Source organism: Triturus cristatus, chromosome 3_1 (genome assembly GCF_964204655.1).
Source record: "Triturus cristatus chromosome 3_1, aTriCri1.1, whole genome shotgun sequence".
In the NCBI taxonomy this organism is placed as follows: Eukaryota; Metazoa; Chordata; class Amphibia; order Caudata; family Salamandridae; genus Triturus; species Triturus cristatus.
The window spans coordinates 1,180,738,826-1,180,763,893 of record NC_140583.1 but is presented as its reverse complement, the minus strand read 5'-3'; the positions used below and the strand labels follow the sequence as shown (position 1 = coordinate 1,180,763,893).

Here is a 25,068-nt window from a genome sequence, read left to right as displayed (position 1 = left end):
TCATCTTGAATGCTGCATCGGGCCAGCAGTGGCTGGAACAATTTTCAGATGGGGACTACTATTGAGATCAAGGTTCCAAACCATGACATATGTAATAGCTATTGCAGATCTCAAGTGCTCTGAGGCTGGGTTTGCCAAAGTAACCCTAGATCGAAGCTGCTATGCGCATCGAGTACCGGGAATTATCAAAGACCCATGGAGAATAACCGCAGATTTATTCTAAACACAAACACTTGTTCCTGTTAAAAGATTCAGGAGCAGCCCAGAGAGGCACTGGAGTAAAAGTTATATCGATCGGATGGTGGTCTTTTGGAAACCCAAGGAGCTGCTTCAGTTAGCTTAAATCCAAACACGTGGTGTTTGAACCTCAAACACTTTGTTCCTTTTTAGTAAGCCAAAGATCTTGTACTTTAGCATCCAATGTATATATAATGTATTCATTTCTTTATCTTCCGCAATTGATGAAGTTTGAGTTGACAGGAACGTGCCACAGAACCATTCTGACTTTCAGTCTTGAAATGGAACTAAGATCTCACCAAGGCCCAAGCTGCAACTGAACAGAGACTGGCACTTCAGAAAAATCGAGAATGTAATCAGGTTCTCTCGGTCCTAACAAGGTGGCTGTGCTCCAAGACAAGGGTTGTTCTGGTAATTGTATAAATCGCAGTGCTGAAATCCCAAGTCTCTGTCCCCACGGTGGAACAATCTCACTAGCCTTAAACTGGAATATAAAGCAAGGTAACGAAGCTGGAGGTATCCAGGAAGAGAACTCACAGAGGGTGAAGGTGGAAGTGGAGGAAATTGTGAATAAATAAATCGGGTGAGATATTCGACTTATGCAAGATAGATTTGACTTGAGTTTTGGAACAGACAACATTGTGCTGCTCTGGCCCTTCCAGGCTTTGAATTAGCATTTTGGATTTTGCATTGGTATCCGTGATGGGAGATTAAAATGAGTGAACCGAGATCTGCAGTTTGTTGGCTTCAGTTGGCACTCCTGTGAAAGCTGCAAACACTGCCTGTTCTAGTGACGGATGGGGAAGCATTCCAAGAATCATGATCATCCTCCCCATATCCCATAAGCAGAAGGAAGGACACGAGAAATTCCAAGGGTGAATGCCTCAATATAGCCAACCTTTAACACAGGAGGCGGTGAATAAGGGGCACAGAGAAGAAGAGGTCAGGAAAAGAGACATAAAGTGACAAATTAATTTATTGTAGGGGAGGAGAGGGAAGTGAGGGGAAACAGCCTTTCATCCTTCTGAGGTCGATAAAATGAGTACCATGGAGTTGGTTAACAATAATTATCTGTTATTCAGCCCCAAGATACCCTTGGGTGAACGAGCGCTTTACAAATACACGTAATGTTATTCAATACCGCAGGAGCAAATAGTTATGGTTACAGTGATTAAAATGCTAATAGTTCTACTGTACAACTGAAATCTCAACCAGTGTGTTTGCTACACGGCTTACAAGCAGTTAACAGTCTTAAGATGCCAGATTTGTTGCTTTCTCTCAAACACTAGTTTCAGAAATGTTAAAACCTTGAAGAACATTTGGGTAAAGGTTCTCCTCAATATAAAAACCAAACAGGTTTGGTATTCAAGAACCCTTTCAACCGTCCAGCAAGAAGAGCACAACAATGTTCCACAAGGAAGCTTGTGTGAATCCACAATTCTAACAGCGTTCAATAGAAATAAATACCGGAATAATCAGAAGGGAGGTTTTGGCTGAAAACAAGGTTGGTTTTTTCAGGTATATGTACGTCAATCAGAATATGGGTGTATACAAGGCTCAGTGCAAGTGGTGCAAGGCTCAACAACTGAGTTACGTTACAAGGAAGTGAATCCTAGATATTTGTCTGACTGAAGAATTGTCGGTAAAATGTCCTCTTGCATCAGAAAATGACAATAGACTGAATCTGAAGATACAGTGCCCACAATAAAAGAAAGCCTCGTCGATAAGCTGCTGAATAGCCGTAGCACCCGCCACCAGAGAGTTATCCTCACCCCACTGTTTCCCCACACTTGGATCTCTCCGTGGCCTAGCACAGACTCAGACGGCTTCTGTAGCCACACGAATCCGCACAGGCCCCAGGAAAGAGCAGCGCCAGCTGTGAACATAGCTGAGAACTGAAAACACAGCTGTCACAGAGAGCCTACATGGCCGGAGGGGTGACCAGCAGTAATGAGACTGCCACCACTCAACTGCTACACCCAGGCCTGGTTCTGAGAAAAGGGTTCGCCTGACTCTGTCGAAGAAGGTAGAGCTTTTGTTGCGGTCCACGCTGCAGGTTCGCAAAATCAGTGAAAAATAATAGAGCATCAGTTGTGCTGACGCCACTGCCCCAGTCTTAATTTTGACATCCTAATGTTTATCACTAGAATGGAAGCGAATCGGACGACGACACCCTTTATGGTAAAGGACGCGGTGTGCTCAGGGTCTACTCCCCATTATACAGCGCAAGCGTGCTATTTAGAAACGAAACAGGGAAACACAGAAAACATTGTCCCCCCCAAGACTGGGAACAAGCAGTGCATCTGCACCGCCAAAGGCCTGAGCCCTCCAGACACATACCGCTTAAAAAGACCCATTTGACACAGAACCCACCACCCGGCCCTCCAGAACAAAATGTGCCTGCGCTGAGCGCGCTCCCTCCCGGCAGCCCACGGGGCAGAGCGCGCAGAGACCGCACACGCAGGATCTGCTCTTAATGTCAAGAACAATGAGCCAGTAAAAAAAAAAATAAACAGAGCGTGGTGTCCCTAAAGTTGGTGCCGCGCTCAGCATGCACATACAACCAAAAAGCAGCTGCCATCGTGAATAAACTAAATAGTGCTCACCCACTAGATAAACCATGCCATGTAACGAGCGAAGTAAAAGGTCCAGTCCTTATGGGCAGCAACAAATGGAGACAGGGCGGTACCAAGGTGGGACTTAGAAGCCTCATAATGAATCGGAAGCTAGCGTTCACCAAGGACAATGACACCAGCCAATGAAAAATACAGGAGGTGCGTAAGAGAGGCTTCCACAGCATACTCTACTACAGCATGCCTCGCAGAGCGAGCAGGGCATGCACGCTGCCGCTAGGCTCGACCTAAAAAACCATGCGTACTTTAAATAGATTGCCGTGCAAATCGGCATTCAATTGTGAAGAACCAGGTTAATTGGATACAAATACAGAAATAACGTAGTTGAAGTATAAAATAAAACTACCTTCTTCCAGAGGCACTTGTGGGAGGACCCGCCCCGAGATGTACACAGCCACGTAAAACAGTGAAGAATAAGGTCAAGAACCCACACACACACACACACATTGAATGACGATCTGTTGGAGCTATTCAAGAAACTCAACAGCGTAACAACGCATAACCCTCTTCGCTGCAGCATAATGAAAGATCAAAGCACATCGACAGTTTGAGCTTTAGCAACAGATATGCTCCGCGTTGTTCCGGTGACAGGACATGCACAACTCAGCATATGGATCTCTGAAGCACATGCACAATAATCTGCGTGTGACATCAGTAAGTTGCTTCACTAATATGTCCGCCACGGCTGAAACGCAGGTGGAATCCAGCACTACACACAAGTCAAAAGCATAGAAGTGCAGGCTGGCTCCGTGTTGAAGGACGAGGGATAGAGAAATGAGGCACTACAAGACTAACAAAAGGAAACTGCCAGCATTGTGAGTAAAGGAAAAGAGGCGAAGCCCAGGCAAAGTACTTGCGGTTAACTCACAGTTTTGTGAGTTGGACAGACAAGCTGGTTCTCTGGCAGCTCTGCTACTCGTCGTCATCCAAAGTGTGGTAATTCAAGGAGACAACCACAACAACGTAGAGGTACTGTGAAGTTTATTCATAAATAGTTCCTTAATGCACACATGCAGGCATAACGGTACACAGCCTCCGTGTCCACCAGCACCCTTCAACTGACATAGAAGTTGTGGGACCCCAAAAGAAAAATCTACATTTCTTTGATTTCAAAGTATTTTATAAAATTTTCACCGACAAGTAAATTACCTTTTCCGTTACTAGGTACCAGCCAAGCTTGGTTGGCGTTGCCTTAGCTACAGGTAATTGGTATACGTGTTTGGCTGCACCCCTTTACATTGACTTGCTAGGAGATTAAGGACAGATGAAAGAAGGAGAGAGAGTAGAAAAGAAAGGGTGGAGATGGGTTACAAGAAGAGTGCTATCGCGCTGAGCCTAGTCTGGGTTTGTAGCACTTTGTTTTGTGGACAGTCATCCCCGCCAAGTGGTCTCATGGGGGTTCATAGGGGTCCAGATACATGTCAAGCGATTTCCACATCCCCCTAGTAGCTGGCCTCCAGGGTGAGTTTTGCAGCGCAGTGCTATCTGCGCCCCTGAGGTACGTCACCCAATTGATCCAGCCTTTGTATGACGTCTTAGCTGTATCTTTCCAGTTGGACAGGACCATTTTCACTGCCGCAGTCAATAGGAGGTCTAGCAGATCCCGGTCATGCTGTGAAGCCAGTCCTGCGGTCAAAAATGTGGTGGTGAGGGCAGAGAATTCTGGGTTTAGTGTGCATCCCAGCGCCTTTTTTATGAAGACCAAGATTTTTTCCCAGAACGTTTTGATTTTGGGGCAGTAGAAGATGAGATGTGCTAGGTCCCCCTTTTCGTTGCCGCAGTTCCAGCATAGGTAGTTTTCTCTGAGGCCTATCGCGGCTAGTCGATTCGGGGTCCAGTAAGTCCTGTGGAATAGCCACAATTTTGTTTGGGATAGTACTGGGGAGATTTTATTACGTGAGGGGGAGGCCCAAAGTAGAGCCAGCTCTTGCTCACTTAGTGAGGTGTTGACTTGTTTTACCCAGTAATTAGATGTCTTATCGTTAAGTTTGGTGGCGCTTGGGTGTAGAAGTTTTTAAAGGTGCGATACCTGATGGCCTAATCTGTTGAGTTTCGCCATATACTGCATAATTGATGGGTTGTGTTGTGATAGTTTGGCTTTTGTTAGTACGGTTCTGATTTTTAGGAAATTGTAGAACTCTATGTCTGGTACCTTATGTCTATCTTTTAGTGTGGCAAAAGTGATGGGATGGCCCTCCTCTCTAGTTGAGCTGGGTAGGAGAGGCCTGTCATCTTCCATGTGTCTATGGACAGGCATTTCCCCTTGTATTTGAACTTGCTGTTCGCCCAAAGAGACTCCCATTTCGTGTTCCTTACGCTGTTCTCCATTTTCTTGTCTCTTTTGAGTAGGGCAATTTTTGTGTTTTTGAATTTTGGGCTGGAGGTGTGCATGTGTTTATTAGCCGTTAGTAGTACCAGTGGGTTGAGGTCATTTAGAATGGCTCGCTCGATTAATAGCCATACTGGCGTGTACCCTTGAGGGGGTGACAACCAGTAGGCCCCCCGTTTTGCTAGGAAAGGGGTTTGGAAGGTTCTATAGTCTGCTAGGTTTAGTACTCCCAGTTTTTAGGTCTCGGGACCATCCGGTCTGCCGAAAGGCAGAACTGGAAGTCGAGAGATTTAATGTTTTGGAGAAGAGGGGCTTGAACCCGCCCCTCTTCTCCCCTGTTCTCCATTGGCTGGCCTCTTCAATGCTGGCCAGCCATTGGAGAAGAGGTCCCGTCACTCCGATCAGGCCCCGTCCTTTTCGGATCGAGGGGCGTGTTTTTTGCAGAAAGTTCTAATTATCTCCTTCAGCCAATGGCTGGAGGAGATAACAGCAAAACACGACCCCGAATCCGAAAACGACGCTGCGTTTCTCCGAGGCATTTCTGCTCTGCCTCGGAGAAAGGCGGTGGTGTCTTCCGGTGCCCTCGGCTTGTTAGGTGAAAAGCGGGGTCTAGCGACAGCAATCGGTTCTTTTTTAAATGAACAGCGACTGGCGAATGCTGTGCGATTCTGCAGTCGCTTTAGGAGGGATCGTGCATTCAGGCACTGGGCGAGTCAGAGGGGTGGACACAGCAGGCACTTATGTTAAGGAGCAGCCTTGAGCTAAATAGTGATCGCATTCAAACCATGTTGGGAGAAAACTAGACATTTTACACGAGAATTGAGGTTTCGAGCGAGTGACGCATGCCAACGGAACATGCCAAGAGCTGTGTCAATACTCTTAAAAGGAGTATGTCACCCTGAAGCTCGAAGCAAGCGCGACCGCCTGCCTGCCTGACAGACTGCGGAACCATCTGGCACCAGTGACTCTTAAGTGGCCTACCCTTCACTCCTTCAGTTTCAATCTCATGCGTAGGCGCAGCAACTACAGCACGTGAAGAGCAGAACTCCCGTCCTCACGCACGCACACCTACACTACCGCACAGGACACACAGCTCACACGTTTTCACCACAGCATCCCGAAGGGATTCGGAGTCAGGCAAAGGAAGCTGTAAACAAGCCACGACAACGCAATGCGAAAACAAGGCCGGCTACAGAGTACATTACCACAGCAGCATTTCTGTAGGGTGATCTTGAAGCTAGGAATCTCTCCTTGCCTTTCCGCGTTTAACAGGTCTCAATTTGGAGAGAAAATCCAGCGAATCAATGGTTTCAGTGTCAACACAGCACGTGGGACACAGCCAGTTACAACGGTACGCTACAAACTGGAGCAGTCCAGGGCACAGAGACGAAAACTGTGCTCCATTGGTCTCCTACGGTCTAATGAGAGACCAAACAAATCAACTGCAGCACGAGGACTGTAAAAGATCATATCAATAACAGACAGCAATTTGTGCGATTGGATAAGTCACCTAAACTTTGCATGATTTCCATTGCTTTGATAAGCCACATAACTGTGCTTGTTTTCCACCGCATTGCTAAGTAACATAACTTTGCATGATTTCCGCTGCTTTGATATGTCACAGAACTTTGCATGACCTCCCAGATAAGCCACTAAAATCTGCATGAGTGCTGCTGCTTTGTAAGTCACTAAATCGGCATGATTACCACCGCTTTCATCAGTCTGATAACTGCATGATTACCACTGCTTTCATCAGTCTGATAACTGCATGATTACCACCGCTTTCATCAGTCTGATAACTGCATGATTACCACTGCTTTCATCAGTCTGATAACTGCATGATTACCACCGCTTTCATCTGATAACTGCATGAGGCCCTAACCAATAGCAGCACACTCAGAAAATACTTCAACATATCTACTGTCAGAAAACCCAGAGTTGTCTCCTCCCAGGTACAAAAACTGTCCTGAAACATTTCCTCACAAATCACGTAGTTTAAACAGTCGGATTTTCATACAGCATAATTAAACGTAAAGTAAAACCAACATTAATTATGGGAGAGCTAGTAAGGAGATTGGCTATAATGGTGGACTGTGGTCTTATGTAGGCATTACAAGATCAGTTTGACCTCAAAATCTAGTCTCCCTTGAACAGTAATCTCTAGGAATGCATTTTTTTCATTACATTTAACAAATCTGTTGCAACGTGTGCTGCTATTCTTCTGTGAAATTGCACTATGTATGTGACACGCAGTCCTTTCACACAAACAGGCGAATTAGAGGTGACATCTGAAATTTCAATTTGTGCTGAAAAAAATGACTGGCTAACAGTGGGATCTAAATTAACACTTGTAATTAACCAGTCAGTACCCTGAATGGCAAACTGCATCACTTACAACACCGTCTCAAAAATCGCATAAAGAAATATTTGCCGGGCACACAAAATCAAAAGTCACCAACATAGGGTGAGCCAAACTTGAACCTGTATGTATAGTGTTGTTGAAAGTAAATGGTCTACCAACTACAATTAACAAGCATTTACAATGCAATGGTCTCGGCATTGGTAAAGTTAGAGCTATTGGCATTGCTCATGACATTATTTTTATTTATGTTTTTGTTTTTAAAACATTTAAAGAAACGGCATTGTCATGAGCAATGCCAATAGCTCTAACTTTAACAATGCAGAGACCGTTGCATTGTAAATGCTTGTTTTATCTAGCCTTGGTTTTGTAATATTTATACGCGCTTTTTTGCCTCGCCATAGGAATTTACTAATCAGGTTATCCACTTTACGATGAAAGTCGTCAGTGAGAAGAAGTGGTAGCATGCACAGCAGGTAATTGATCATTGGGGTGATAATCATCTTGATCGTTTCTATTCTCCCTCACCAGGTTATAAATTTGGGAGACCAGGACTCCAAGAGATTCTTTGTTTTTACTAACAATAGCTTCTCATTTTGGTCTAGTGTGGTCCTAAGGTCATTGCCGAAGTGGATCCCTAGGTATTTGATGAACCTTGTTTGCCAGGCCCGACCCCCCCCCCTAGAGTGTCCCTAGTGGTGTGTATGTTGAGGGGTTTACATACTGATATGTACCTGTTGAGTTTATATCCTGAATGTCTTGAGTATATCTCTATATTTTCTATCAGGGCTCAATAGAGGTCCTGGGTTGTCCTGTCACAATAAGAAGGTCGTCCGCGTAGGCGGCTAGTTTAATTTCCACGTCGTTGATATTGATCCCCTTCACATCCTCATTAGTCTTGATGTCCCTGATCAGGGGTTCCAAGGCCAGGAGGAAGAGTGAGGGGGACCAAGGGCAGCCCTGTCTAGTCCCAAGTTGTAATGTGAAAGGATCGGAGAGTGATCCATTAATGACAATGCTCGCGCTTGGGTCTCTGTACAGTGCCAACACCTTACGTATGTATGCTTCCCCCAGGTTGAATGTGTGCATGCATTGCTCCAGGAAGGCCCATGAAACTCTAGCGAAAGCCTTCACGGCACCTAGGGTGATCACCAAACTGGCAGAACCAGCAGTGGCTGTGTGTTCTAGAATGTGGAATAGGAGTCTGGTATTGTCGTTTGACATAAAAGTCGTTAGGAAGCCCTACCTGTGAGTTGCTTATTAGTCTGGGCAGGACGGGGTTTAGCCTTGCAGCAAGGAATTTAGCGTATATTTTGCAGTCCACATTAAGGATGTGGGCCTGTAGTTCTTGGGTAACAGTGCGTCCTTCCTTCCAATTCAAATACACCAGGATACTCCTACAAAATTATGAGGCATATCCACCACACTTACAAGCGATGGTAGATACTGGGGGACACTTTCTATACAAATTTGGACACCAAAAGTTTTTCAAAAAGATTAAACTGAAAATTCTCCAGTCGGCAGCAAGGTTATGGCTGCAAATTAGGAAATCCACCAAAATTCCTTATTACAGTCAATATGCCCCACTCTGGGATTCTCCTGGAACTCCGGATTGCCTCAAAGATCAACTGGCTTTACCGTTAATGAGAGCAGGTATCATGACCTGGGGGGCTCTAATCCCAAATGGCAAACTAATTAGCTGGGACTTGCTGACGGACATCACAGAAACTTACTTATCAAAGTTTAAATATTACCAACTATCAAGTTGGATAAGTTCAATAACAGAACCTCTTGAGGGAAACCAGCAATTGGAACTTAAAATGATTGGATCTGCCCCCCAGAAAAAAGAAGTCTCATTGTGGTACTGGTCTCTAATAACAGCAGGAGAAGAAAATTTCACGACTCCAGAATCAACCTGGGGAACCTCTCTGCCGACTACAGATCTTTCATATATATGGCATGCATCAACGAGAAAATGTTGGGATATTATCCAGTCCGCCGCACTAAGGAGAAATCATATTTTTACTATCCATAGAGTTTATTGGACCCCAAAGAAACTTTCAAAGTTCAAAAGCCAACAACAACCGAAAAAATGTCCAAAATGCGGGGAAGATAAGGCAGACGATATCCATATGTTTTTGCAGTGCCCCCAGCTCGAAGACTTCTGGATAAAAGTTGGTAAGACTCTGACGGATCTCTTCGGCAAACAAATTCCTGTAAGTATGGAACTGGTGTTTTTTGGGATTCATAAAACAGAGGTAAACACAAGTATTTTAAGCCTAAAACAAGAGAACCTTCTTTTCATATTAATACTTTTGGCGCGTAGAGAAATATGCATAAACTGGGTTTGCACTACTCCACCTAACCATTTAGATTGGTGGGAATCAATAGCTAGAGTTAACAAATTGGACAGAAGTGGAAGACCTAGAAAAAAACATAACTTTTGGGAATTATGGGAGTGCTTTCTCAATTCTTATGACCAAAATCAAGTCCAATGATTTTACTATTGGCAATAATCCAATCGATTAAGGGCTATCGATTTCCTTGAGGTGTCGAGGTGATAAACAGATCTCCAGTTGCAAGGAAAACTCACTGTTGACGAAACTTTGAGTCGTGGCCTTAGGAACCGAAAACGACAGCACTGGTCTCCCATATCATAACCTGACACATGTATTGCAAAATGAGGACAAAAAAAAAAAGAAATTAAAAAAAAATAAAAGTGCGTCCTTGCCTTCCTTTGGGATTACGATTATGTTGGCCTCAGACATGGATTGTGAAACTAGCCCATTCTCCGCACAGTGGTTGAACACCCTTTTCATGGTGGGTTTCAGGTGGTCGAGAAAGGATTAGTAAAAAAAAAATGGCTGTGTACACGTCTGGGCCTGGTGCTTTGTTGTCTTTCAAAGACTTGACCGCCATTTCAATCTCGGCCGTACTGATTTCTTGCCCTAGTCGTGTGCTACTTCATTCGTTAGTTTGGGATGGCCGAGTCTGGCAAGGTATTTTGTACACGCCTCCAGGTTTAAGGTCTGTTTGTTTTTATAGAGTTCCTGGTAAAACTCTTGGAAGGATCGTAGGATGTCTTTGTGTCTTGTGTGGGTGTTGTTGTGTGTGTCAGTAGTGGATGAGAGGGTAAATTGGTTTAGTTTGTGCTTTAGGTAGGAGGCTAGTAGTTTCCCCGCTCTATTAGCCTCGTAGAGGTTGATAGCATTGTATTTGTTGACCCACAGTCCGGCCCTCTCACTCAGGATTTTGTTGTACTCATACTTTTTCCTGGCGAGGTCTGTTAGGGTACAAGTGTCGTGTATGGCTCTGGCGTGGGCAGTTTCTAGTCTTTCGATGTCCTGCTCGAGTTGGGCCAGTTGTTGGTTTGTGTTGTTGATTTTGGACTGGATTCCGATTATTGTGCCCCAGACTGTCGCCTTAAGTGCATCCCATAAGATAATGGGGTCAATCTCTTGTGTGTCATTGTGTCTAAAGTATTCTTTCATGGCTTCCTCCATCTTTGTTTTGTTTAGAGGGTCAGTCAAGACGTCGCTGTTAAAACGCCATCTTCGGGGGAGGTCTTCGTTGCGGCACCTGCTCAGCTTTAGGTTGATACATGAGTGGTCTGAGACTAGCCTGGGCGCTATGTCAGTATGCTCTATTAGGTGTGTGTGGGCCTGTGATTAGTATGTAATCTATCCTGCTGTACGATTTATGCATGTTGGAGTAGAAGGTGTAGTCTCTAGTGTCCAGCTGCTGGAGTCGCCATGGGTCTTTGAGGTTGAATTTGGCACAGATTTTCTTTAGTGGGGCGTGTGCGGTTGTGAGTGGCAGAGTGATTGTCAAGTATGTGGTCCAGAGCAATGTTAAAGTCCCCCGCCACCACTGTAAGGTTGTTCTGTGGGAGGCTATCTAGTCTGTGTGATACTCCCTCGAAGAATGCGGGGTCGTCCGAGTTAAGGCCGTATATGTTGGCAACATGAACGACTCTTCCTACCTCGTCGTGCTGATGCGATTCGATTGTTAGGTTGGAGTTTTTAGTTATCAGTGTAATTACCCCACGCTTCTTCCCTTCTGCCGGTGAGCACGCCACCTGGGATATCCAGTTGGCTTTCACTAGTTTGACATCATCCAGGGATAGTTTGGTTAATTGTAACAAGACCACATCCCCATTACTCTCAGCCAGGTAGTCGAGTATCTTTTTCCTCTTGACTGGGTAGTTGAGCCCCTTGACATTAAGGGAGACTATCTTTAGATCAGATGCCAGGTTAAGCTTGTTAGTGGGTGTCATTAGTTATGACGGGGAAGCGCTGGTAACCCTATTCTGCGCCCCAGCTCTCGTTTGTTGCGTTCAGCCCCCTCCCGCTAGGCCCAGTTTTCAGATGGGTTGCAGGTGTCTGACCCGTGCATGCCCCATTGTTAGCGTTACAACAAACAAATGATGGACGGAATGCTGACAATGCAGACATTCTCCCCCAGTCAAGAGATCTGGGTTAAATCCATCGTTCTTTTGCCCACTACGCCACCCCAGTTCAGACATGGCCATATGCAAATCAGTCTTGACCCTGTGCCTCATGGGAACAGTCCAGCCCGAACTGCCAAGCCATGTCTTCCCTGGACTGGAATCAAGCATCCTAGGACCGGTTTCTGGCTATCAGCCGTCATCAGCCAGGATAGCTTGACTCCAGTGGCGTAGTGAGCACGGGACCCACGTCTGGGCATACCCCTCCCACTTAGGGCGAAAAGCGTTACAACAAACAAATGATGGACGGAATGCTGACAATGCAGACATTCTCCAACGGTGATGGATTAAACCCAGATCAGTTGACTGGGGGTGAGTGCTTGCAATGTTCAACACTCCGTCCATCATTTCCTTTGGTTTTTGCTTTGTTCGCCATAAGTTGGCAGGGTATGCTCAGACGTGAGTCCCTTGCTCACTTTGCCACTGGATTCAAGCAAGCCTGGCTGAAGACGGCTGAAATGCCAGAAACCGGTCCTAGGAAGCTTGATTCTGGTTCAGGGAAGACATGGCTTGGCAGTTCAGGCTGGACTGTTCCCATGAGGCACAGGGTCAGACTGATTTGCATATGGCCATGTCTGAACTGGGGTGGCAGAGTGGGCTAAAGAACGGTGATGGATTAAACCCAGATCAGTTGACTGGGGGTGAGTGCTTGCAATGTTCAACACTCCGTCCATCATTTCCTTTGGTTTTTGCTTTGTGCCCCATTGTTAGGTCTCCCGCTTCTCAGTCTTGTTCGGGTCAAAGTGTAACTTCTTGTAAGAAAATATTTAAGTAGGAAAGTAAAGATAGCATAGAAGATAGTGGCAAGAGAGAAGGAAGAAAAACCAGACAGCTGTGCCCCCCCCCACCCTCCTACAAAAAAACATTGTATGCTGAACGTGCGACGACAGGATCGCCATACCGTCTACCCGGGAGTTGTTAGTTACTGTTCTGCCCCTTCCCAAAAGTTCACCTCTACCGTCTTTAAGTAGTGTGTGTATATATGTCTCTGTGCCGTACAAAAGTCTGTTAGTCCCCTCCCTTTCCCGCCCTCTTACGTCTCCCCGACAGGTTAAGCAAAAGGATATGTATTCGGTGCTTGGTTACTGCTGCTTGATGTTTCGATTGTCTGTTGTTCTGGACGCCTTCACGACTTGGTGTTGTGGAGAGATCTTAGTCGGGGTGATCGTTGATTGGGACCAGTGCAGCTGCGCAGGACTAAGTCCAAGCGCGCCTACGCGCTGCCGTCTCTCTGGTCAGTGTTAGCTGGTCGTGGGATTTGGGTTGTGGGGCTCCTCAGCTGGCTGACATTGATCGCCTTGTTCTGGTCCGTTAAAGGAGTGAGACCGTTATGACTGGGTCATGGTTTTCCGGAGTTATGGAGTGACTTGCAGTTACTTGTGCAGTCTGTGCCCCGTGTGGTGCCTTGAGGTAGTAAGGTATGCTTGTACAAGATTACTTGATTTTGAGGTAGATGAGGTTGCTCTTACAGCTCGTTATTAGGGTTTCGTTGCAGTAGATATACAAGTTTATGTTTACTTAGCTTGTGAGGTAGATAAGGTTGCGATTACAGTATGTTGCTAGTGTTTCGTTAAGAGGGTTTAATGCTCGCTCACTCCACCTTCAGCTCCGGTGAAGCTCTTCTCTTGCTGGTGCCTGCTTGGGAGGTCTCCATTTCTTGTGCTACTGGACCGTCCAGGTATCTGCTTAGTTCTCTCGGGTCCTCGAAGATATGTGTTCGCCCACTGTCGCCTATCCGGAATCTTGTCCGGCCTGTGAATGAGAACAGGATGTTTTTCTTCCTCATCTTGTCGCGTAGGGACAGGAAGCTCTTCCTAATGTCTACTGTTGGCTTGGAGTAGTCCTGCGTGAGGATTATCTTCTGCCCATTCCACGCGATATGGTGGTTTTTCCGTGCGAAACCGAAAATGGCTTATGTGTGTTGTTCTCTTAGAGACTTGCATATTATTGGACAAGCCCCCGACTTTGTTGCGGACCTGAATGTAGGAACTCTATAAGCTCTGTCCAGCTCAAAGGGTTGGTCAAATTTGAGGTTTGCGATTTTTGGTATCATTTCCTCGATGAAGGACAGGCAAGACCCTGCTTTATCTTCTTCGCCCTCCGGTACGCCTAGGATTCTTAAGTCCCCCCTTCTGTTTCGGTCTTCCAACTCCGCCGTTTGTTTCTGGAGTGCTGCTGAAGCCTTGGTTAAAGACTTTAGATCTTTGTTTACTTGCCGGTCCGCATCCTCAAGGTCACTTATTCTCTGCTCCTTCGCTGTAAGTCTGTTCACTGCGTGCAGGTCTGCCCTCACTGCTGCCAACTCTAGCTGGATTGCGTCTGTGGTCTGTTTTGTGGCCTTGACCAGGTCGTGAACATCCGCTAGATTTTTTAGGATCATCTCCAATGTGCTGTTCATGTCTGGTTTCTGCTTGATTGGCGAGTGTTTGCGTGGGTTCAACCTTTTTTTTTTCCAATTGTTGTTGGAGTCTTGCCTTGTTCCCTGCCATGTTTGTTACTCCTCTTTTCACCTGGTGCAGTTCAAATCTTCCCCCTCTTCTTGGTGCTACGGCCAGCGCTCTAGGAACGGGAGTTGTTTCCCGTTGTGTCTGGTGGATCTGTTTGGGCTCCACAGTTGGGTTTTGCTGGGTAATTTCCCTCGCGAGGGCGGGGGGGGGGGGGGGGGGGTCTGTACACGTATTACTGGTCCCTCTGATCACGTAGGGGCAATTCCGCCCTCTAGGTTTGCTGCCCTGCTTGTCTTCTATACTCTCGCCACTGGCCCCTGCCGCTATTTCCCCATGTCGCCGTTTTCCCTAGCAGCCTTTGCAAGGGGCCTGGTGCTAGATCTTGTAGCAGGTTCGCCTCCGTCTGCCCGACATGCTGTTTTGGTTTTTGCGGGTCGAGAGGCTCCCAGCACGCCCGGACCGGGATATGTCCACTTATGACTTCTGTGGCACACTTCTAACCCAATGCTCACTGTGTTGCCACGCTGCGTTATTGTGAGGTATTCCACCCCCTTCTGAGGCCGGTATGGGATGTACCTCGTGCACCACGTATTTGCTGAGAGTGTATTTGTTGCATGCGTTTGGTGCCACTCCCCCCACTCACACACGCTCTCCTCCACCGACTTGTACCGCTTGATTGGATGTTGGTTGCACTTTGTGGCGATTAGCGCTTCCACCCAATGTTACTGCTTGCGCACTTACTGGTGAGTCAGGTTTTGCAACGCCTTGATTTAACTTTGAGTCACTGTGTTGCGCTGACCCCGACGATAGTGGCCGGTCTTCTTGCAGGGCTAGGCTCCGGCACCTTACTCTGCTCTCCGCAATCTGTTCTCCTTCCGTTTTACGGCTCCAGTCCGGTGAGGGTTCTTCACCCGGCACTCCGTTGTTCACCGTTCTGCAGGTTCTCTTGCGACCGTGAACTTTGCCCCCCCCCATGTGAATGAGGCCCTCCTACTAGGGTGATGGACCCTCGCAAGGTTGTAGGCACGTCGGGGGCAAGATGGGGTGGAGATCTGGACCGTGAGTGCTGTGCTGCACCGCTCGCCCAGCTCTCCGCTCACACCCCGCTCTGCGTTCTCTTCCGCTCGCACCGTCAGGTGGTGATGCGCCTCGGGCGGGAAGCTTGCTTTCACACAGCGCTTATCCCCCTCCGTTGTGTGGGCGCTTCTCGTGCACTCATTTTCCCGGGCTGTGATGGTGCCTGGTCCCGCTGCCCTAGTCCTCCCACCTAAAATGGCGGTTTTCGATCAGTACACTCGTCGGGTTTCAGTTTCGATTATGCCACCATTAACCACCCTGATCAGCACGGTTTAATTAGTTGGCCGTCTTCATTGTATTTGAGCTATCAGCGAATTTTGCCATCCCTCTTTTCCACATTTCGGTGACGTTTCTTTTGCTCATGCTACTCCTTGCTAAGCAGTTGCCAGGTCCATGTCTGTGTGCAGCAGTCCGCTGCTCCTTTGCTCCCAGCTGACTCAGATAAACCCCCACAGTCCCACTTGGTCTAGCACCGCTTTTCTTTTCACTTGGTTGCACTTGGTTCTGCCCTCATACTGAGCCTTGCTGGACAGCTTCCATTCCGCATCCACATCCCCCCTCCATATGGCAGTGCTCGCTATCTTGTCGCCCCCTCAGCTCTGCGCACGTTTTTCTATGCGCGGTTTTGAGGCTCCATCTGCTGCTGAAGATGTGGGGTTGGGGTGATGTGGCAGTACCCGGTGGGGCAAGCTTTCCTCCGTCCCTGCTCACCGTTGTTGCAGTTTCACTTTTGTGGCACCATTTTCTTTCTTCCACGCTGCTTCGGGCTCTATGAGATATCAGCCAGTTTCTCTCTCATTTTCAGTGAGGACCTCACGAAATGGATGTCATCATCTGGCACTGATTTTCCGATATACAAAAAAGGTCATTATGACCCAGTTCGTCCGGTGTAACCTCACGGGGACGTTGTTTTTCCTCCCGGTACGACGGAGCGGCTGATTCAGGCAAGCATCCCCCTTGAAGTCCAAGCCACGCCCCCCATTTCTTACTGTTGTTCAGGTGTCTGCCCAGCGGGGCTCACAGTGCTCATGAATGTGTGTGGCCCTGGAGGCAGCATCAGCCTAGGCTGAGACATACGACGGGGGGAGGGGGGCGGCTGTAGCCCCTTTCGCCCTATGGCCGTTGAACGCCTGACCTAGAGGTTTGTAGAGGTCAATCCCACAGAGTTTTTAGGTCAAGCCTAGAAGCAGTGTGTTACATGTCATCTGTTCTAAAACCACCTGACCAATTGTTTTCAAAAGCCTGTTTTATTAACAAGAACACCACCATCAATACCACCACCACCATAACCACCAATACCACTGTAGGAGAGTAGGGTCTGCTATCCTATGGTCACCCCAAATTTTTGCTTTTTGCTTCACTGGTTTTTGACATATTGAGGCTGTGGGCCTGCCAATCAGACCCCCAGCCTGCTGTTCTCTCTACTAAATTAAAACTATGCACCCTAGGTGCATAACCAATTGGAAGTGGATCACCCTGTCAGCCCCTGTACCAGTGTACACTAGGTACCCAGGGCATTGGTGTACCCAAGGCCTGCCAAGGGCTGAAGCATGTATTATGCCACCCCAGGCTTGGCCTAACAATTTGACACAACTGGCTGATCACTCAGCTGGGGTAAGTTGGTGTAATCACCTCTTACTTAGGTGTAGTATACCTATACCTAACCTTAAATGGGACACCTGGTAACCTATAAGCCACTCCTATGGCAGGCCTTAACAATCCTGAAGGCAGAGTGCTTGGTTCCATGTGAGATGGTGCTCTGGCATGAGCTGAGCCTGTCTGCAGTGGTCGGAACAACTTCCTTCTACTGTTTCCAGATATCGTCATACCATATACTCTTAAGTGCATTATGAACCTCGCGGTTAAATGCTATCTTTGGTTTGGCTTTATCAAAATATGTCGAGTAAGGTGTCATACGAATTGGAATACTAACCCCTCGCCAATTCTGGCGACGGGGTTAGCATTCCACCCTTCTAGAGGGACACGACATGTACAGTACCTGAAACCCGGGTAAAATCAGACATAGCCTCAGCTCCACAAAATGGATGCTGCCACCACAGACACAAGTCTGCCCTCCTGCTGCTGGGAGTCCTTCCAGCTTGGGAGGTGTGGACAAAGGGTTTCCTGCCAGGGGAGGTGCGTGCACCACCCCAGACAGGATTTTGTGTATTGGTCAGGTAGGGCTTGAAAGAAACCAGACATGCCTGTGGCTCACAAGGAGCCTCGGTGCATATGCCAGTTCAAACCGGTCCTGGGGCACACCAGTCCCGGGCCTGGGGCGAGCTGGACGAAGGATTGGGGGTGTAACCACCCCCCTTCCTGGTCCCACCCATAGGGAGGGACCTAGCAGGTAGTCCGGCCCCTAGAATCCGAATAAAGGTAGGAGCTGTGTCCTAAGACTTCAGACATCCTGAAATCAACTTAACACTAAGAAGAAGACGGGAACTTCGACGCTCTGCTGCACAGAGGACTGAAGCCAATCTCCCCTGTGGTCAGGGAGTGACCACCTTGCTAACGCAAGCACCATCCAGCGAATCAACGTCTGCTTTGCCGCCGCCTCCCGCCGGAGCCCGAGCCCAGAGACTGACAAGACCTGGACCTCCAGACCTCTCACCGCCCGATCCACAGTCCCTGAAAAGAAGAGACCCGTGGAGGCACCGAGACACGTGGAGCCAGCCATCTTGGATCGACTACGACAAGCTGACAAGTGCAACAACCGAGGCTCCCTCCAAGTTGTGCTTTGGGATCTGAGAAGCCCAACTCTCGAGCAGCATTTGCACCAAAGGTGAGCCCTCCAGCATCTCCACGATCTGCGTGGGGCCCTTCTGCATCTTGCCACTCGACGCGCCTAACCGGTTGCTGGCCCGCTGGCTAGTGGCCATCTTGGCGACGAACTCTACGAAAAACACCGCTGGTCTGGTTGCTCCAGACTGGCCCTTGCTCCTCTCCAAAGGAGCAATCCCTCTGACCTTGCTGGTCAGAACCAACAGCTGATTTCCGAATCCTCCTACAATTGCTTTTGCCAAGGCTTGTTTGCTTCGACCAAGTCGCCGACACCGCCGACAGCGAGAGCCTGCGTGGGACAGCTCGTGAGCCGACTCCTGGACGTCGTCGACCTTCAGGGACCACGTGGCTGCGGAGACAAGCTACCCCTCATCACCTGTTTGCACCCGACATCGCCTGGTACCTACCTGGTGCCACGCCGGTCACTGGCTAGTGACTGTGAACACTGTCCCCTCTGCTTTCAGGTCTTCTGCAACTCCGATCCACCCTTGGATCCACCGCATCTCTCCCGGACCGACCGCCTGCAGCATCTTTGTCCCAGGCTCAACGGAACAGATAGAAGAAACCCGACGCACTTTGAGGCCTATGCACCCGCTTCCTGTGGGTGAGGTAAAGCTGGTACTCCGGTGCCCATGTGTAGTAATACATCTCTAGTGCCTGTGTTCCAAATCTTAAGTTCCTAGTTAACTCGGAAGATCTCCTTTGCAGTAACTTTGTGCTTTTTACGCACCCATTGAAACCTATGGGAGCACGCGTGTGACTATTTGCTCTGCACACGCCACCCGTGGACCTCCTGGTCACTAACTGACGTTAGCTCCTTGTAGGCCCAGCGATTCTAGAGGCCCTAGGCCTTTTCCCTTTTCTGTTCGTGGTACTTATACCACTATTTTAGTATATGGTTCGAGTGGCCACCAGGGCCTATCCATATAAAGTGCAACTTCTGTGTATTCTGTGATAATCTTGTTTGACGATTTGTGCTCCTGTGCTCATAAAGAGACTAGGGGTTACTTTGAGAAATAAATACATATATATTTTGAATATATATCTGTGTGGTGTCCTTTCATTGGTATAAAAGGGGGTTGCATTTGGTAAAACAGCTGGCTTAACACGCATCACGAGGTTAGCCTCAAAGACTGCTTAGCCTACGCTACCACTAGGGCAGCTAGTCCGAAAAGGTTGACTTACAACCACACCATAAGGGTTGCTTGGCATGGTACAAGGTGATCACTTTAACTAGTGAGCATCATATACCAGGCCAACTTCTCTCAACCACCACAGCCGATATCACCACAACCACCGATGCCAATACCACCACCAATACCGCCGCCACCAATGCCGCCGCCACCACCACCAATACCACCACGACCCATGCTGCCACCACCAATGCTGCGGCCACCCATGCCGCTGCCACCACTAATACCGCCACCACCAATACCGCCACCACCAATATTAATATCACCACCAATACCACCACCAATACCGCCACTACCCCACCACCAATACTGACGCCACAAATACCGCCGCCACACCAATCCCACCACCAATGCCAATCCCACTACCAATGCCAATTCCACCACCATCAATACCACCACTACCACACCACCAATACCACCACTACCCCACCACCAATACCAGTACCACCAATACCGCCACCACCTCCACCAAATACCACCACCACCACCAATACCACCTCAGCGCCTCTCGCTCACTATTAATAGCAGGTGCACTGTACGAGGCTGGAGCTGCGGACGAGACCATCTCTCCCTACCTCCATGCCGGTCATAAAGCACAGCCCGCCCTGCACCAGGAGGTGAAGCCAGGGCCCAGTTTTTTTATAAGGCCAAAGATAGCAATGACATTATGCAGTGCCACACTGGACACTCCAATCACGGAGGGCAGTAACTAGCTGCCCCTCCCGCCCTTTCTCCTGAGCCGCGACAGTGTAATTGTGGGAAAAGGTTGGTGGGGTACTCCAAGTAGAAAAATAACAGGAAAAAGAATGATGTTGAGAGAAGCGTTTAATCCATCTTCATAAGCAGGAGTCAGTTACATAATGCCCAAAACCGCAATCCTTAACCGCCCCTCCCGAGAGTCACATAATTGAAAACAAATACTCTGCGTGATCTCCACGAGCATGGAAAGAGAAACGCTCGCGGAAACCACGCAAAGCATATGCAACACATCTTCCCCCCCTTTTATTTATTTATAATTATTATTTTCCCATTTAACAGGTATACTAATCCATAATACAATCTTTGAACCTTTCAGGACAATGATGTTCACGTTTTTTCCTGGAAGAGTCACTGTCCCAATTGGAGAAACCAGGATGCTGTTTAGGAGAGACATCATTGTGTACATCATCCAAACATGTATTTTTGCTAAGATCCCTAGGTGAATGGGAAACCCCTTTGAACAAAGAGATCCTGTTCAAATTCCAAACACTTCCTCCCTCTATTCTCACCGCGTTGTTGAACACTTCTATAATTCTTTTTGGATCTGACCAACATTGGGAACCTTTCGGAACATTTTCTTTTCTTCTCAGACGAACAAAGTCACCAACAACAATTTTTGTTTGCTTACCGAACCTCTCTGCTTATCCATAAGCAGTTTCATTTTTTTTTTTTACTCATTCACCCTTTGTTTAACAACATCATAAATCGATAGCAATCAACTTGTTGTCATCCAAACCTTTTTTTAACCACCACGGAACTAAGTTAGTACTAGGTTTTCGTCCCCTCAAAAGTTCAAATGGACTAGCTAAGGTAACTGAATTGGAAGATGTCCTATATGCTAGTAATATGGATTGTAAGGCATTACCCCAATTAAGACCCCCCTTAGTGGATAGTTGGATCGCTTACTTCACCACACGGTTAAAACGTTCTACTTGACCATTAGCCTCTGGACGGAACACAGATATTCTCCTATGAGTTATACTACATTTTCCAAAAAATGACTCCATCTCCTTACTAATAAAATTGAGGTCCATTATCCGTAACAATTTCTTGAGGGATTCCTTCTCTGCAAAATATACTATCTAAAAACTCAATCACACTTTGTGAAGTGACCACTTTGACCATCTTAACCTCAGGCCACTTTGAAAAATAGTCAATTAAAACAATGCTAAAACATTTATCTTTGGGTAGGACATGAAATTGACCAATGATATCAAGCCTCCCTAATCCGCCTTCTAGTAAATGAAACCCCAAGGTTTCCTTCATGACCAATCTCCATGATGGTGTTTCTAAGGCCAAAAGGCGGAATTATTTTGTCCACCCTCATGACTAACCCATTTTCGATAGCTAATTCATCATGAATCTTTGAGAAACTCATCATGTCGCCAGATAACCTCCTAGATTCTGGCCAACCTTGCACAATATATTTCTTGGCAGTATTTAATTTAACATCCTTTCCCATTTCAGCAATCCAGATATCCTCACACAGACTTGGTTTCCCACCATGTATTAAGTTCATATGTGTGGTGAAAGCGACTTCACAATCATCATCCTGATAGTTCTTGTCGCTAGTCATAGGTAACCTGGACATACAGTCAGCGTGCAAATTCGCCTTCCCTTGAACATACTCAATACAAAAGCTAAAGGATTGCAATCTTGATGATAATCTGGCTAACCATGCAGACATAGACCTACCTACACCAGGGTACATTAAAAATACGAGTGGTTTATGATCGGTTTTGATAATAAAATCAGCCCGCTCATCGCCTATGTGGGAAAAGGTTGGTGGGGTACTCCAAGTAGAAAAATAACTGGAAAAAGAAGGATATTGAGAGAAGCGTTTAATCCAGCTTCATAAGCAGGAGTCAGTTACATAATGCCCAAAACCGCAATCCTTAACCGCCCCTCCCGAGAGTCACATAATTGAAAACAAATACTCTGCGTGATCGCGACGAGCGAAGAAAAGGCGGCGCTCGTGGAAACCACGCTCACATAGATGAAAACAAACACTCTGCGTGATCTCCACGAGCGTGGAAAGAGAAACGCTCGCAGAATCCACACAAAGCATATGCAACAGTAATCACAGAGCAAAAGGTGTTGGAGCGCTTCATTCGTGTTTAAAGGTCAGATCATATGTAACTCTCACTTCACGTCTGTGTAATTTACAACACTTACACATCTTCACTGCCCTATTTAATCGCTACTTTGAGGCCGGTCTCTTCCTCTGATACTTACAACATAACAGACGGTCGAGAAAGCCCTTCATTGCAATGCAATTGGCGTCAGGTTTTGCGAACGTTAAAGCTATTAGCATTGCAAATGACAATGCCTTTTATTTATGTTTTAAAACCCAAAACGTAAATAAAAGGCAATGTCATTTACAATGCCAATAGCTCAAACTCGCGTGTATGCGAGACCTATTGCATTGCAAATGCTTGTTTTTTAAATGCTGCTCGGTATATTGTCGTTACTACTTTTAGCAATTAGAAGTGATCGAGTGTTTAAAATATACGACTGAGAGAGTACAGCTTGTTTGGATAAAGTGTCACTCGAGTTGTCACACATAAGGCTTCCAAGTGTCACACACATACAAATGAAAACACTGCTGTCATGTCTAGTCTCTTGATCCTACTGTATAATCCCGTCAATGCTTTCTTCGCCCTTGTTCACCCTACTGTCTCAGAGTATCCCAATGCTTCCAACCCTTCTTTAGGTCTTACTCCTTTTGCCGACAGGGTTCAATGCTCTTCTGCGTTGTTGCACACAAACTCTCAATACCGGGCTTAGGACTGCTCTCAATATTCACCGCTGAAAGGTGTGTTACAACTCACCTGCAATATGACGCTACGTAAAAACGCGTTGACTGGCGCGGTGAAGGACGTAGGCACTCCCTGAAAGTACCAGAGTACCAGTCCACCCTTGGAGAAGATAGAAAAGAAATCCAGCATGGTTACAGTAAGGAATCTGTCTAACACGACTGCCTTTCAACTGCGACAAAAGTAGGGTTTAAGACACGTCAGACCAACGTCGGCGTCGTGACGTCATCGCGCCCGCAGCGTCGCCTCGTTTTTTTTTTTATTTGTCATTATTTCTTCAAACTACGCCTACCGGGAAGAAAAGAAGAACTAGTAGGAAGCAGCTTGCTTTGCGAGAAAGGAAATGTAGAATGCAGAAAACGTGGGAACCTTGGACTGACGTCTCGTAAACTCCTCAAAATAGAACAATTTTGTTTCTCTACTAACCGGGAATAGAAACTAAAAAACGCGCGAGTTTTACTTATCATTGTGTTTTTGGCAGTATTGTAAAGCTGGAACACGGCCCGAATTTATTGGACCGCTTTACACGATCAGCCATATTTCCAAAAGGTCACATTCGTGTTTTCTGGCACTAGGAGATTAAGTGAATTGCACAGAACCACAAGATTTTGAGCTGCTGATAGTGAAACTAGGGAACCTGGTTCGAGCTTGTCGTTAACACAAGAGCCTGTGATTCTGATGCAGCGGAGTTTACCACCTATACACATTCATACACACAACACTCATTTGGGCCCATGTACATTCATACACGCAATGAGATGGCAAATATCACTGGTCATCAATTTTATTTTACCCTAGAAAACCTTTACACCAGTATTCTTACCATTCCTGTCTCATGAGTAAATGAACAATTTGATAAGATCTAGTTGTAGATTAGAATAGGGAGTAAATACAATAATACATTTAACTTTTATTTGAAAAACCACAGACTCAGGAGTTTTAAAATTGTATCTCAATTAATAATTTTGTGAGTCAAATCAACATACACATGAATATACCAGGAGTCTCCATCAGGAAAATTAGTACAGTTAGCTTATAATCAGTTTGCACTAATAAATTCTTGCAATGACAGCACCTGAGGAGAGAAAGAACCGAGAGCAAGTACGGAGCATTAACCCTACAGTTATATTTACCTAGAATGGTGTGAGGACCCCGACATCAGAGAGTAAAGGATTCAGGACAGGGAAAAGTTGACCTCTTCTAGTGTAACGCCAGTGTTACACCCCTCTCTGGTGCTACTCTCTCTGGCTTGTCCGGACCCTTTCCTAGATGTGCCTCCTCGGTTGTTCCGCAAATTTTCCCTAGTGTTGGATTCTTCAGTCGGATTGCAGCAAAATCAGGCAGCATCTCAGCATAGCATCAACATCTCTGCATCAAGTGTGTCTAACTAACTAGAACTTACCTCTGTTATACCAATTCAAATGTATGATCCACCCCCAAATGTTTCAATTCCATGTTCACCTGCAATTTTGATTGGGCCAAGCAGTGGGGTGAGGACATCACACCATACTAAGTGCAATATTTTCTTTAGTCTATTGTCTAGTTCTCCGCCCCTTAATTTTAATACCCACAAGCTTTATTCCCACAACCATTTCATATGTGGATTGAGAAGTCTATTTTAAAATGTTGCTTCTCCTTCCTCTTGTAGGGTCAAAAGTTGGTTTCCCATGTCCTTGCTGGGCTTAGGGTTTGGCAGCCAGTCAATTTACTTCACTTGTTCAGAATAAGCAGACGTTTGCGCATGTGTGGAAGCCACAAGGGAACAGAGACGCGGTCACCCTCCAAGGCCCAAATATTAACTATTAATAAAGTCAAAGAAGAACACGTTAGAATACAAAATAAAATGAATTCACTGTGTACCACTTACTTCTACTCTAACCCCATTTTCTTAATAAATCCTTTGCATTAATAGCTTAGTAGAACTTGC

The 25,068-nt window shown here is 46.6% G+C and overlaps 1 protein-coding gene across 2 annotated transcripts in view; it reads right to left on the bottom strand.

The window, feature by feature from the left end:
* Nucleotides 1-23,368, bottom strand: part of SRPRA (SRP receptor subunit alpha) — a 1,746,362-nt gene extending 1,722,994 nt beyond the window's left edge. Inside the window, exon 1 of one of the 2 annotated variants that reach the window (XM_085646110.1) lies at nt 23,157-23,368. In XM_085646110.1, the coding sequence (XP_085502236.1) occupies nt 23,157-23,273 (117 nt within the window). In that variant the 5' untranslated portion in view covers nt 23,274-23,368. The remainder of the gene's footprint in view (nt 1-23,156) is intronic. The other variant, XM_085646111.1, reaches the window with a different exon arrangement.
* Between the last annotated feature and the right edge of the window lie 1,700 nt (nt 23,369-25,068).